This window comes from Microcebus murinus, chromosome 12 (genome assembly GCF_040939455.1).
Source record: "Microcebus murinus isolate Inina chromosome 12, M.murinus_Inina_mat1.0, whole genome shotgun sequence".
NCBI classification, from domain to species: Eukaryota; Metazoa; Chordata; class Mammalia; order Primates; family Cheirogaleidae; genus Microcebus; species Microcebus murinus.
In genome coordinates this window covers 15,002,978-15,017,568 of record NC_134115.1, presented here as the reverse complement: position 1 = coordinate 15,017,568, position 14,591 = coordinate 15,002,978, and the positions used below count along the sequence as shown (strand labels likewise).

Here is a 14,591-nt window from a genome sequence, read left to right as displayed (position 1 = left end):
TTGCCATGCAGGCTGCTGCCAGTGTAAAACTGCCCATCAAAAGGCAGGCAATTCTGAGCCTCCATTTATCTAGCACCCTCAAGACTCACATCGTTCCCAGCAATTGGAGCTGCAAATGCTCATTTCTTCATAGGCATGGGCTGGGAAAATGAGGGAAGGCTAATTAATGCATTCAAGGGATCCTACTGAATCAGCAAGCCCCTTAAAGGCACAACAGACACAAACAGGCAGCTGCAGCTCCTTGGGATTCAAAACAACAACAAAAGAGCTAGTTAAATATTTGAATAGCTAAAGTATATGTCTATTCATTCCCATGGAAATTGCTAAAATAGGCTGTCCTCCCATCTCCAGAGGAGTCAAAGTCATTGAAATCCCAAAGCCTTTCATCCTGTCAAACATGCCTTTGAAGAGGAGGACATTTACATCTCCATAACAGGCCGATTCAACATTAGTGGTAATAAAACTTGGGTGCATGAAAGGACTCCAGAATATGGTACCCATTCACTCTGGGCCTCTGGGGAATGCAGAAGTAACTTTTTGAAAATAAGACTATTATTGCCCCATGCCTGTATTAGGTTGGCATCGTATAGTTGCAAATGGTTCGAACAATAAGAGGGGTTTATTGTTGCACATAAATATACCATCAAGGAATAAATACACCCTTTGGATGTGGCTTGATCCAAGGCCCAAACACTGTGGCCAGGATCCGGCATTTGGCTCTCTTTCATTCGGTTGGCCGGACTTGGAGACAAACTGTTCTCTCATGGTTGCAGGACAGATGATTTCCATCCATTCCTGAATCTATATCCTCCAAATGCTCATCCAGCAGGAAAGAAAACATGGCTTACATCAACCTTTGTACACACATTGTAGGCTTTGTTTTGATCAGGCCAACTTTAGTCATATGCCCATTCTAGAACCAGCCACTGTCGGCAGGGAATGGAGTTAGGCCGACTTATTTATGCCTGGGCCATGGGTTCCATCTTGGATCACACTGGCTGCCTGGGATTCAGAGTTGGGTGGGTCACAAAAGGAAAATCATTACCAGTTGAGGAGGAGGAGGAGGGAGTGGATACAGGGTAGTCATCAAAACAATAGCGACAACAACAAACAAACTGTATTAGTCTGCTCAGTCTGCCTTAACAAAATACCACAGACTGGGTGGCTTAAACAGTGGATATTTATTTTCTCACAGTTCTAGAGGCTACAAGTGCATGATGAAGGTCCTGGCCAATTTGACTCCTGGTGGGGCTCCCTTCCTGGTGTGCAGGTGGTTGTCTTCTTGCAGTGTCCTCACATGGCCTTTCCTTCTCTGTGGCTCTTGGTGGAGAGACAGTGTGAGAGGGAGAGAGCACTGTGGTGTCTATACTTACAACAGTCCTATTGGATTAAGGTCCTACCCTTATAATCTCATTTATCTTAATTACCTCCTTAAAGGACCTGTCTCCAAATACAGTCGCATTGGAGATTAGGAGTTCAACATACAAATTTTGTGTATATACAATTCAGTCCACAATACAAACAAAAATGATAATCCCCAGCTATGCATCTCTAATTAGTCCTGATTTAAGTGTGATTTTATCCACCAGGAATCCAATTGATTTTTATGGTGTCTGAGAGTAAATGTGCGTAGGTAGCTTCAAATGTACACTGTGAAGAATACCTAGTCATACATCTAATCATATTGTACCTATTTAATGACCATGATGTTACGGACTAAGAAGGTTCTTGGAGATTGGCATTTAGCTGTAATTCTAAAACTATGAAAAAATTGACATCACCCAACCAGAGACTCTGTGCCTTTTTGGAATTCATCCTTTGGTAGTGTGTTTAATGAAAAGTTATGAGCCCCACAAGAAAGCCAGAAGTCTGAGACAGTAGAATCAGCCCCCCTGATGTTTTGAATAACAGTGATGTGTTCTAGCTTAATCACTCACATATTCCATCAGACACGGCTCCAAATGATCTTTGACTATTAAAAAAAATCAAAATTTCCCTCAAATAATAAAGATTAGCATAATTGGTAGACTCTGCTACATTAATTGAAAGATAATTCTGCAAGAAGAGTTCTGAAATGTTACAATCAGAAGCAGTATATTTGGGATAAAGACATAGCCTTCTAAGAGGTTGGCTTGGAAGGTCACAATGCTTACCTTTTTTTTTTTCGAGACAGAGTCCTGCTCTGTCAACCTGGCTACAGTTCAGCAGCGTCAGCCTAGCTCACTGCAACCTCCAACTCCTAAGCTCAAGCGATTATCCCTTTGGCCTCCCAGAGTGCTAGAATTACAGGTGTGAGCCATCATGCCTGGCCTCTTACTTTTCCGTATGAGTGACAGTGAGTTTGAAAAACTTCTCCCATCACTTTATTGTTAACATTTATAAATTATGTATTTACACACACCTACACAGATGCTTTAGAGCAGCAGTCCCCAATCTTTTTGGCACCGGGGATGGGTTTCATGGAAGACAATTTTTCTATGGATGGAGTGAGGAAGATCAGAGGGCAAAGCTCAGGCCACGATAGGAGCTGTGGGGCAGGGCTGTATATACAGATGCAGCTTTGCTCTCCCTTGCTCGCTCACCTCCGGCTGTGTGGCCTGGTTCCTAAGTTTCATAGAAGACAATTTTTCCATAGATGGGGGTTTGAGGTGGAGCTCTGTGGCCCAGTTCCTAACAGGCCGTGGACCTATATCGGTCCCCAGGCAGGGCGTTGGGGACTGCGGCTTTAGAGGGTACATGTGGACATACATATTGGAATCTTTTTATAATATAAAAGCCCTATAGTTTTATAGATGGGAATGTTTTTTAATAAGACTCACTTGGAACCTCACTATTGCAGAAACAAATGACGCTTAATACTGAAAAGATTATTTCTCCTCCTGCTGCATGTACAATGCGGTTTGGCAAGGGGCTGTATTCATTTGAGTCTCTTGAGAACCCAGAACCCCCTAATGCTGCTGTCTGAAGACAAGGCTTCCTGGCTCACTGTGGCAGGCTGAAGAAGAAGTGGAAAACCCAGGGCTGACTCTTAATCTTCTGCCTAGAAGTGACGTGCTGTTTCTGCTTGTTCTTTTCACTGGCATAAGCAAGCGCTGTGGATTGGTGGGTGGAGAGTCCAGTTCTCTGCAGGCCAGGAAGGAGAGGGGAGTGGTGCGCAATATTTAACACAATCACGGATGCGCATTATACCACATTTGGCTCTTAATTGAAGAATGTAAAGGTGAAAAGTTAGAATTCACTCCTTGGTTCATTCAGGATTCATTCATTTATTCATTCAACTCTTTATTGAGCACCTAAAATGAACCAGGCACTATACTTACGGCTAGAGATACAATGAGACAACAAGCTAGAAACATTTGTTGCTCATAAAGAACTTAACAGTTTGGGGGGGGGGGCTACAAGTAAGTAGCTAATTAGAATTCAGAATGAGATGAACTATGACAGGGAAAGAACAGGGTGCCTTGGAAATGCAGAGAACAGCAGACAGCAGTAACAAATGTTCCTACTATTGTTGTCTATCTCTGAGCTTTACAACTGAAGCTCTACTGTAATATTTTGTGGGCATTTTGTGCTTTATTTTTAAAATCTTTCAATCAGAATTCGAAACATTTATTGCGTACCTACCATGTAGAAAGTACCCTGCTTGATACTCTTGTAACTGTTACGAAGCTTATGGAAGGTACAGAGCTGAATATGATGAGGTTTTTTCCAACACAGAATTCTTAAAATCTAATAGGAGAAATAAGATTACATAAATAGAGACCAGAGTGAGAATATGGTATTTATCATAAGAGACAAACAGCCCAGATGTCAAGGGAGGTATTTCTGACTCTGGGAATGAAGAAATGCTTTATGAGAGTGACTTTTAAGGTGAATTTTGTTGAATAAATGGAATTTAATGATTAAAGATAGAATGTGATGATTACATTTCAGGTGGAAAAAAATCAGATGCAAAGACATCAAATTTAGAAGCTCCATGTAGGCAAGGAATGACTATCTTATTCTGCTTTCATTATAGCCCCATCCTTGCATCTATCTGGTGGTCAATGAATAGATTTTGAATGAATTAATTGGAAAATTCAAAAGAAAATTCAAGGCATCTTCACTTAAGGAATGCAAACTATTAATAACAGTTTAACTGGAATCTTAAGGTAGAATTAAAGCGATAAAGCTGGAGCCAGGTCATAGGGCCAGGTCAAGATTTTGAATGTCATCGAAGATTTTGAACTTTATTATTCCCTTACCCCTATATTTACATAATTCCAGAGTGTTTACAAAAGTCTCATGGACATGTTGGCTCACATGACCCTAAAACGGCCCCATCATCGGGGCAGGGCAGTAATTATTCCTTCCATCCGACAGTGGCAGACTAAGCAATTGTGGGAAATCTGTCAGGAAACCGTGAATCCAATACTGAAACCCAAGGCATGGAGTCTAAATCCAGTCCCCATTCCTTCGCATGCATTGCCTCTCTGTTCTGGGGACAGAAAGAAGTGACAATCTCAGAACTGTTTCTCAAGAGGTATAAGATAAACCGAGACAGAAGGGGGTTGGCAGCCAGGTCACTAGTGATGAGAACATGCGAGTAAAATGAGAGAATACTAAACTCCACGGGGACCATGAGCGGAGGCAGGCTAGGATCTCTTTTTAACAGGGACAATAGATTTAGGGTAAATTCCACCCCTGCTGACCTATAACCTAGGGCAGGATTTCTCAATCTTGGCACTATTGACATTTTGGGGCTGAAATTCTTCCTTGTGAAGGACTGTCCTGTGTGTCCCTGGCTCCTAGCACACACTCTCCACCCACCCCACCGTTGTGACAGCCCACAAATGTCCCCAGACATTGCCAAGTCTCCCCTGGGAAGCAAAATCACCCCTGTTTGAGAATCACTGACCTAGGCAATCAATTTTGATTAGTTTCCAGAAAGGCAGTGAACCCTAAAGAGCACAGTGGGCATTTAGTGGGAAAATACTAGGGAAGAGGTGCAGTTTCACCCCCTGGGTTTGGTCTCTTCCACTAGCAGTGCACAGCCACTGCGAAGGGTGCCCAGCAGGATGGCCCGGAATTAATTTGTTTGACTGGCATTGCATTTTAAACAATGGGTTTTCATTTTGTTCTATTTATGGTAATTCTATCCAATTATTTTTATTCAGCACCCAGCTTTATAAGTGTGTATAATCCTATTATGTTCTATTCCATTATGGGAGCTTCCTAATAGAAGAGCACACAATAATAAAATTAAATAAACATCTTGGCTATTGTGTCAGCCCGACACATTTCCTGACCTTGGCTGGTTGCAAGAGGTGGGTGGTGGGAAGGGAAGGCAGGCGACAGGTCACTGAAAAAAAAGAAAAGGTGCTGAGGAGTGACATGACGCAGGTCACTGTGCCCCCAGATTGGTGGGAATAATTCAAGTAGAGTTGAAATGGAAAATATCCTATAGTGAGAATCAGGGCTTCCAGCCCTGCCATCCTCCTCCTCCCTCCCAAATTCCATAATGCAACTACAAAAAGTTTCCTACATGGTGCTTTGCATTAGCTATAGCAAATGTTAGTCTAGAAGGACTAAAAAAAGAATTCACATGTTTTATATATGAATATAAGTAATGTAAGTATAAATATGAATATAACTATAAATATGTAGCAGAAATTGCAAAGGCATTTCCAAATATACCTAATGTGGTGACAAAGCTTGTGCAAGGAATTGTGGCAAGCACAGCCTTCCTTCCTTTTGGACTCATTTGGAGACTGGGCACAGTGGACAGGTCTGGGCAAGTCGGCCAAAGAATGAGTCATTGTTTAGGTTTTCCATGGAAACAAAAGCTCATGAGGATTTGACATAGTGTTTGCCAGAATCTGTGGACTTGTCACTCTCTTTAAGGGCCACAAACATCATTTCTAGGATGATTCCCCGATAATCAGTCAATTTCCTTCCTAAAGACTTGATCCGAGTGCTAACCTTCATCGCTTTCCAAAGAGAAGGGAATTTGGGGTATGTCTCGGGCAGTCATCCATCCAACGTTAAGACAGTGTTAACAGGGAAATTGTGCGTGTGCAACCAGACATCACCTGCCTTCCCTGCAGGGAGCTTGTGACAGCTGAGAAAATGTTTATAGAGCATTTTGAGCTCTCACTGGGGTGGTACAGTAGAAAGGCAAAGCTTTGATATGACTCTCTCATGTCTGTCAACTCTCATTATTAAGCAGAGGTTGCCCCTGACTTTCTCAGAGCTCCATTTTTCACCCAGGGAAGATTGTGACCACATTTGTTAAAGAAAAGGCCTTCTAGAATCTACCATAGACTTTAAGAACTCAACACTTTATACTGTTTAATTGCAAATAACTAAGAGGGAGACTAACTGAATTGTCTTTGAAATACTCCACATGTTCAAAATGAAAGAGAGAAGTAGTTGGCAATTTTTTTTCTCAAAATTAAGTGTTTGAAATATGGAATCAGGACATCTTGCAGTGTTCCAGGCAAATCTAGTTACATCTATTCCCACTTGAGGCTTCTGAACTTTAAGTCTATGGGATGTAAGGCTTTTTTTTTTTTTTTTTTTTTTTGATGCTGCAATAGAAGCTGATAAATTTCCCCTAATTAAAGTAATACCTAAGCACTAGTAAGTTTCCTGGTATATAACAAGTATTCAATAAATATCATTTTTTAAAATTGCTTTTTCAGAGCATAGGCCTTTTCTCAAAAGACGAGGATATAGTGGCCCCAAAGCATCTGAGTATTATTTAGCAGAAGAAAATCTAGGCCAGTTGACTGAATGCTTTTCCTTAAATTGCACATGATCTCACATTCCCAAAATACCCAGCCTCAGGAAAGCTATATAAGGCCATGTGTCAATCTATTCTCAGTCATATGTGGCTGATGTTTAGTCCTATAGATTGCTAGAACTTGAACGGGCTTTCGATGCCATTTCTCAAGCTTTGTCCTCACAAAGTATGAAACAGAAATGATGAGGGGGAAATGACTCACTCAAGGTCATGCCGTTCATTTTGGGCAGTGTCTAGAGAGGGCCCACATCTTCTGAGCTACATCCAGCCCAGCTCTGTATTCCATACTGCTGCCTGCAGTGTGGGTTCTAAGAATTGCTCACCTTTAAATACTATTTTCAGCAATGTTCCACTGGAGGGCCAGACATGAATCAGGAGGGTAGTAAATATATTGAGGGCCAGAAATGAATCAGAAAGGTAGCAAATATATTCGCAAAATATAATGGTCTTTATATTGAGTGTATAGTTTGCATATTGGCATTTTAATGATACTTGCTATATTGATATTGCTATGCTTTTGAAACATTGTTATTCTCACTTATCCATTTCACAAGTATTTACTGAGAGACTGTGCTAGGCACTAGAGATGGTGTAAACTACACAGTGGGTGTCCCACCTGCATCTTTTTAGCTCTCACCATCCCAGTACTGGCCCACGGCGTCTTGCTGCCAGCACCCACAACTCGCTGCATAAGGGCTTTCTCTGGGCTGGAAGCCCTCAGCCAATGACAGATGGCAGTTGGAGGGTAAATGACCCATTTTTTTCTCCTTTTGGATGGAATAGTTCTGAGGTCCATTCCACACCATCACTATAAGTTCCCCAAAGGTTTGAACTCCAGTTGTCCAGAGTGTAAGCCTCTGGGTAACACATCCAGCCTAGGCTTCCTTCCCTCTTCCTGTCTTACTTCGTTGCTCTGCCTTTAATGTTTCCTGGGATCCAGTCCTACCTTCTCTGGAATCCTCGAGTCAGGGTCTGCTTCTTGGGGGGCTGGTCTAAGGCAGTCACTGACTTCTTGGAGCTCAAGTTCTAGCAAAGGATGCAGACGATAAACAATAAACCAAATAAAAAAGGTCATGTATTGTCACATACTGAGAAAAATGAGGTGACAGAGAGTGGAAAGGAGCTCAGAGGGACTCTGATTAAAGTGGTGAGGTCAGAGTCCCTCTGGAAGTGTGGTATTTGACCCGAAAGCTGGAGGAGGAGAAATTGTGAGGCACCAAAAAAAACATGAGAAGAATCTGAGAAAAGGCAAGAAAAAATGCAAAATAAGCAGGAGTAGGAAAGAGACCACTGTGGCTGCTTCACAGGGAATGAGTTGGGGATGGGGGCACTGGATAGTTGGCACGCTTTGGTCATGGTCATTTGAGACTCTACAGTGATGATCAAAAGTTTATACTAAATGCAACGGGAAACCTTTAAGGGATTCCAAGCAGGGTAATGCAATAATCTGATTTATACTTGAAAATGATTACTCTGGCAGTTCCTTGGGAGAGAGACTAAGGGGAGGCAAGAATGATGCGGGGAGCTGCAGAAATCTAGGTGAGAGGTGATGGATGATTCTCAGAACCCACATTCGACCGTTGACAGAGAATAGGATTTATATCTTTGTCTCCTATAGAGAGTTCCATACAGAGTATGTATGCATTTATATCTTTGTCTGTATAGGAATTTATATGTATTTCAGTGGTTCTTAGCCTTTAGGGGTGAAGAACCCTTTGAAAATCTGATGAAATCTATGGACTTTCCCTCCAGAAAAATGCAAATATGCATGGACATGCAGTTTCAAATTTTCGATGAAGGGTTGAGAAGCCCTGGAATCAGTTAATAAAACCTCAAGTATATATATCTTTTCTTTGTCTATGTGTATTAGTTGGGATAGGCTCTCTACCATAGTAAATAAGTCCATCAAAGTGGATAACAGCTCAAACACAATAGTGTATTTCTTGCAGATGGATGGGAGTTGAAGGGAACATAGCTCAGCTTCTGAGATGTGTTCTACTCTGCCTGTACTCACATAACAAGACTGGGAGAATTAGTCATTCGCTGGAAGAGCCCTAGGCTATCTTCAAGTCATAACCTCCAAGTTTGCCAGAGATGTTGTCATCATTCTGGCCAGGTAGGAGAGGAAAGAGCACGGGTGGCTCACGTAGGAAGTATTGATCCCCAAGCCTGGAAGTAGGATCCCTTGCTCTGCTCCCCTCTCAGTGGCTAGAATTTAGTCTTATGGCCACAACTAACCACAAAGGAGGCTGGGCAATAGAGTGTGGCTGTGGGCCCCAGGGGAAAAAAAAGGAAAATACAGATTTCAAAGAACAGCCATCAGCGTTGGCCATAAAACACATATTTTTCATTATATTTGTCACATAGGAGCTGCTTAGTGTTACTTTTTTTGGAGAACAGTAGAAATAAGCCACATTGCAAATTTGAGAAAGAGGAAGAGATGAAGCCAAAGGGAGGTTGGTCAGAAGGATACCAGTTGCCTTTGCATCATGATTTCCAGATACAATTTAACTCAAAGCAAGCCCTCTTCCTACACTGTGGACATGGGGCTTTCTTTTATAAAGGTTGTGTTCTTAAATAAAAGATTAAATTAAAGTGGAAACTTGGCCCCAAACTACACTTTTCTGCACCCTGAGGAACTGGAATTACTTTGAAGCAAACTATTACTCACTCTGATTATGTGTCAGTAGGAAAGGGAGATGATTATATTGTCAACAAGACAATCCTTTGCATTCATGTCTCCTCCACCCCAATGAGCAGTCATTCTAGTTCTTTGAGGTGACAGTTCATTGGCTACTTACGCAAGCACTTTGAGTATCTCCTTGGGATTCAACACTGGTCCACTCACTCTCTGCAGCAAAGCAGCCCAGAGATGCCTCCTTTCACATGTCCTTTAGTGCTGTGGTCCCCAAACCCTGGGCAGTGGATCAGTACCAGCCTGTGGCCTGTTAGAAACTAGACGGCACAACAGGAGGTGAGCAGGAGGCGAGCAGAGCAAAGCTTGATCAGTATTTGCAGCTGCTCCCAGTCTCTCGCATCACCGCCTGAGCTCCTTCTCTTGTCAGATCAGCAGCAGCATTAGATTCTCATAGGAGCACAAACCCTGCGGTAAACTGGGCATGCGAGGGATTAGGCTGTGTGCTTCTTATGGGAAGCTAATGCTTTATAATCTTAGGCAGAGCTGAGACAGTGATGCCAGCGCTGGGGAGAGGCTGCAAATACAGATTATCATTAGCAGAGAGGTTTGACTGCACAACAAATGTATTGTGCTTGAATCATCCTGAAGCCATTGGCCCCCATCCCCCACCCTCACCCTGGTCCATAGAAAATTGTCACCCATAAAACCAGTCCCTGGTGCCAAAAAGGTTGGGGACCACTGCCTTAGGGCATGGGCATGGTCCTAAGAAGTTGGAGGTGAAGTACATTTCTCTCTTCATGAATCATACTTTTCCATTTGCTTCCATCACGATGTTAAAGTTGCTTTTCTTGGGGGTAGAGACTGGTGAGTCTTACCTTAAAATATAAAGAAATTACATTTGAGAACACAGGAAATTTCAACTTCTTCAGAGTTAGAAGAAAGGAAAGCTGATTTTTTTTTCTTTTAACATACTAAAATGATTTTTTCTGAGACTTAAAAATAAAATCCGGAAACTGAGTTCTCTTGCGATCGGAACCCTGCTAAGCGTCACTTTTAGTGTTTGTGCAAGTCAGTACCTACGGGGAAGGTCAGGTTTCTTCCGTGTTGCCTGTTTCTGGCTCCTTTCTCTGATTCATAAATATCCCTTTTCAATCCCCTACATTTTAGCTGTTTCCTTTAAGAGACATTTGAAAAGTAATCTCTCTTTTTTTTTTTTTTTTTTTTGCCATTTATTGTATTTAGCTTGAATTCCATCTTGGAGTTGTTAAGGTGCTATTTTTTCCTACATTCCTCCTTTCTGGTCAGGGAAAAAGGTTGAGCTCTCTTCAAAATAAGGTGGATTTAATTGGTTAATTTCGTAATTTAGAGTCTTTGTTGGTTAAGATTCCAACAGGAGGGGATTGTTTAGGCTCGTTACAACTACATTTGCTTTTGAAGGAGCCCTTTATTTCGCAGTGAATAAAGTGTCTCTTATTAAACAGAAAATAAAGGAAGGTTTGGCAGGACTCTACTCCCAATGGGTGAAACATCACAGGAAATGGAGAAATTGTTTCTTTTTGGCCTTGTGGAAAAATTTTGCTGGTGCAATTTAGTATTAAAGTTTTAAGACTACTGTTTAAATCCATCCAGAAAGAGCTGTTGATCAAATAACAGCTTTCAGGGGAGAGGTACCAATTTGACTTTTCTACAACTGATCTGTTAAATTTCCCCAGTACTCTGAGGTATAGTCAAGACAATTGCATTCTCTCCTGCATAATGATTGTGCTACTTTTAAAGACAACTTAGAAATCTTTCAGGTGTTTAAGAATAATTTTGTCAAAAGTTGGCCCCAGTTGAGTGGCCCCAGTTGAGTGCCCATTTATTTGTGCCTGTAAGAAAAGATGTTGGCAAAAAATGAATCCTAGGTACAAATCCAGTTTCCATTCTCCAGTTGATCTGTGGACTCTAGAACTTGGGCAAATCCCTTTTGGGCATTAAACCTGTGTCCTGAGCCTCAGACCATCTCTTGCCCTTGATTTTTTCCCTCCTATAATGGTGATTCCACCCTGCAGCCAAAATAATTTTTTTAAAAATTAATCTTGATCATGTTGCTTCCTGGCCTGAGATTTTGATATATATTTTTAGAGTCTGACCACAATTTTCACTATAAAATCCAAACTTTTGGCTTGGCCCTTGCTTATATTTCTTAGCTTTCCCCCATTTCAAGTTGTGTCAGCCCCCTGACATACCCAGCACTTCCCACTTTAGGCTTAGCTGGATTATGGATAGAGCAAGCACCCCTCCCTCTGCTCTTTCCCGTTCTTGACTAATTCTAATCTGCTCTCCAGAAGTCAGAGTGCTCTCTCCCCACCCCCACCCCCGAACAGAGGCACCTGGACATATTTCCAGGTGGCTCAGCTTCCCCTGGAAGCTCCTTGCAGGTAGGCCCTTCAACTCATTCCTCTTTAAATCCTCTGTCCTGCTTGTTGAGTACATAGATGAGAATGAACAACTACTTACAGTGTTTTTTCCATATGTAAAATTGAATCCCGATTATAATGTACAATTTGGTTATTTTTGGCTATTTTGGAACATTGGAAAATAGAATGGGTAAAAAAACTGGATTCTATCTCAGGAGACTGAATCCCTGCTCAGTCACTACAAGCTGGGATCTCTGCTAATCGCATCAGCCTCTCTGAGTCTCAGTTCCTCATCAATAAGCGCAGGATAATTTATCATCCAAACAAAGCTTGGCTGAGGACCAACGGAGAAGTGTCTGGCTGGTGTAGGTGGAGGCACTCGGTGAATTGTAATGATTGCTCAAGTGAGAGGAAATTGTATTCTTTTCATATCTGTGGGTCTTCTTATTGCACCTGTGCAAAACGCTAGCTTGGGAGACACAGAGCCAGAATGGTTTCATAGGGCACAGATGGGAGGGGAATATTTGCCAGGTCTCTGCTCAGTTAGCTGGAGCTGCACCCATGGTCGAGTAGCTGTATTTATTCACCCTTAGCTTTCCCACTGGCTGGAGCTCAAAAATACACTCCCACCCTGTCGTATAGTGTTGATATAGGACAGCAGCAGTTTGACAATATGTGTTGAGAACCTTAACCATATTCACCCCTTTTGAATGAGTAATTTCATTTTGGGGATTTATTTTAAGGGAACGATTCTTGACAACTGGAGGGGAGCACTTATGATGTGTAAAGATGTTCACTGCAGTTGTGTTTATTATAGTGATCAGAAATAATCTGAAATGTGCAGCCAGTGAGTAGTTGCTGTGGCATTGTCCCTCAGTGGGTTCTCTGTAAAATGGAAAAGTTACTTTTAAAAAAATTACTTAAGTGAAAAGAAATTTTTAAGAAATTAAAGAAATTAAGAAAACTTAAGAAAGTTTTAAGAAATTCAATCTGTGGTTAAATTAAAAACGATGTAAATCAAACGAATATAGAAAAACAAAAAGTGACCAGTGGGAATATACACTTCATTTTAAATGAGGTTAGCTGTAATTACCAAATTTATAGGCATGACCCTTCCTCATGACAGTGAATCAAGTTCACTGTCTTCTGTACAAATGAATCTTCGTTTGGCCTTGGCTTGAGGCCAGGCCCTCATCTCATCTTCTAAAACCTGGAAGGAAGCATTCAGAGGAATATCAATCAAAAGTAAAAATGGGCTTAGAAGTCGGAGGGCTGAAGTTGTGGGATACCAGGGAAGGAAAGCCTAAATCTATACTCGAACAAGTAATAATCATGACAGCAGCTTTGTAAGGCATCTTTGAGTGTGCCAAGAATTTTTACATACATTGTTTCACTTAAATTAGTTCTTCTTCAATTGAGTTTACTATCCAAACTGCCTGTAAAAATCACTAGAGAGCTGAAAGAGCAGAGAAACACAGTTACTTATTTGAGCTCCATTCCCGTTATGTGCCTGTTTCTAGGGATTTTTCTGCTGCACAGAATTCACTTTGAACCCAGTGGAAATTATCTAGAAGGGGATGGATAGGCAGGCCCGGGGAAACAAGCGCATTTTACCGTGGCTTTAGTGACTGGAAGCTCTCCAAATGTTTGGCAGGTGTTTTCTTAGCATGTGCCTTCTGGAGGCTGTTGTTGGAAGAGGCACAGAGATGCCCAGTGTCACACAGCAAATCCGTACACGGCAAGTCAGTAGCAGGAATCCGAGTAGAATTAAAATCCCTTTCTCCTCCTCCTGAAGCTCCATCTAGCCCAGTGTCAGCTCTCCCACGGGATTCTGTGTTCCTTTTTTTACTGCCTGTCTCAGCTTCAGAAAAGATCTGTTTTCTCTTATTATTTCCCCACATTGCTGCGGCTCAGAACCGTAGTGCATTTGTCAAATGTATTGTGTGTGTCTTCACCCCTGCAGCTTTGCTGTTAGATGATTCAATACTAGGCAATGATCTCTCCACTTAGGAAGAAAAGAAAGTGAGAAAGAAAGAAAACAGCTCGGAACCCTTAAGCCTGAGTTTTGACCGTTTTTCTCCAAGACAGGCCGTTGTCTCTTATCTGATTTGAACCTCTGTGTTCTCAGGATGAAAAATAAATGTTGAAACAAAAATCCAAGTGTTAGTTTCTGGGTGTTTGATAGGAAGCCTTGGTTCCCCAGTGTGGTTTTTGGTTTTGTTTTTTAGTTGGGAGTTTGTTGTGTTATTTGACCAAGGATAGTGCTGACTGCCTCTGGCTTATACTTCTCTTTCGAAGTTTATTTTATGTTTTGTTGTGGTTTTCAGATTTCTCATGGTTTGGATTTGGGAAAGTAAAATCAAGACAAGGTGTTGGTAAGTAGTTACTCCTTCTTTGGATAAGTAATACGTTTATGTTTTTAATTTGGATGAAACTGCTTAGACTCTATTGACATTTGTTGGTCCTTAATTCATTTTCTGTGTTCCTGGTTTGTTGAAGAAGGAGGTCTAGAATTCTTCCAGAAAAGGCATTACTCTTACTAATCGAGTTCAGTAACTTTTTTTTGCATTTTTTGAAGTTGACTTGTTTTTATCTGTCATACAATGTCATCCCAGTTCTAGGTCGTGGTGCATTTTTAAGAAGGTTAAAGAAATAAAATGCAACTGCTATCACAACTGCGTGTGCAGGGAATAGTTGACTGAATAGTAAAGGCTGCACAAGTTTGGGTCTTAACTTTCTTCGATTGGCCAAGATGTAATAAAGTTCTGAA

General features: G+C 41.5%; 1 protein-coding gene across 6 annotated transcripts in view; it reads left to right on the top strand.

The window, feature by feature from the left end:
* NTRK2 (neurotrophic receptor tyrosine kinase 2) overlaps positions 1–14,591 on the top strand; it is a 345,071-nt gene that overhangs the window by 158,606 nt on the left and 171,874 nt on the right. For 3 of the 6 annotated variants that reach the window (XM_076008573.1, XM_076008571.1, XM_076008575.1), the window contains one exon: positions 14,149–14,196. The exons of the other annotated variants lie outside the window; for them this stretch is intronic. In XM_076008573.1, the coding sequence (XP_075864688.1) occupies positions 14,149–14,196 (48 nt within the window). The remainder of the gene's footprint in view (positions 1–14,148; positions 14,197–14,591) is intronic. 6 annotated transcript variants of the gene reach the window in all.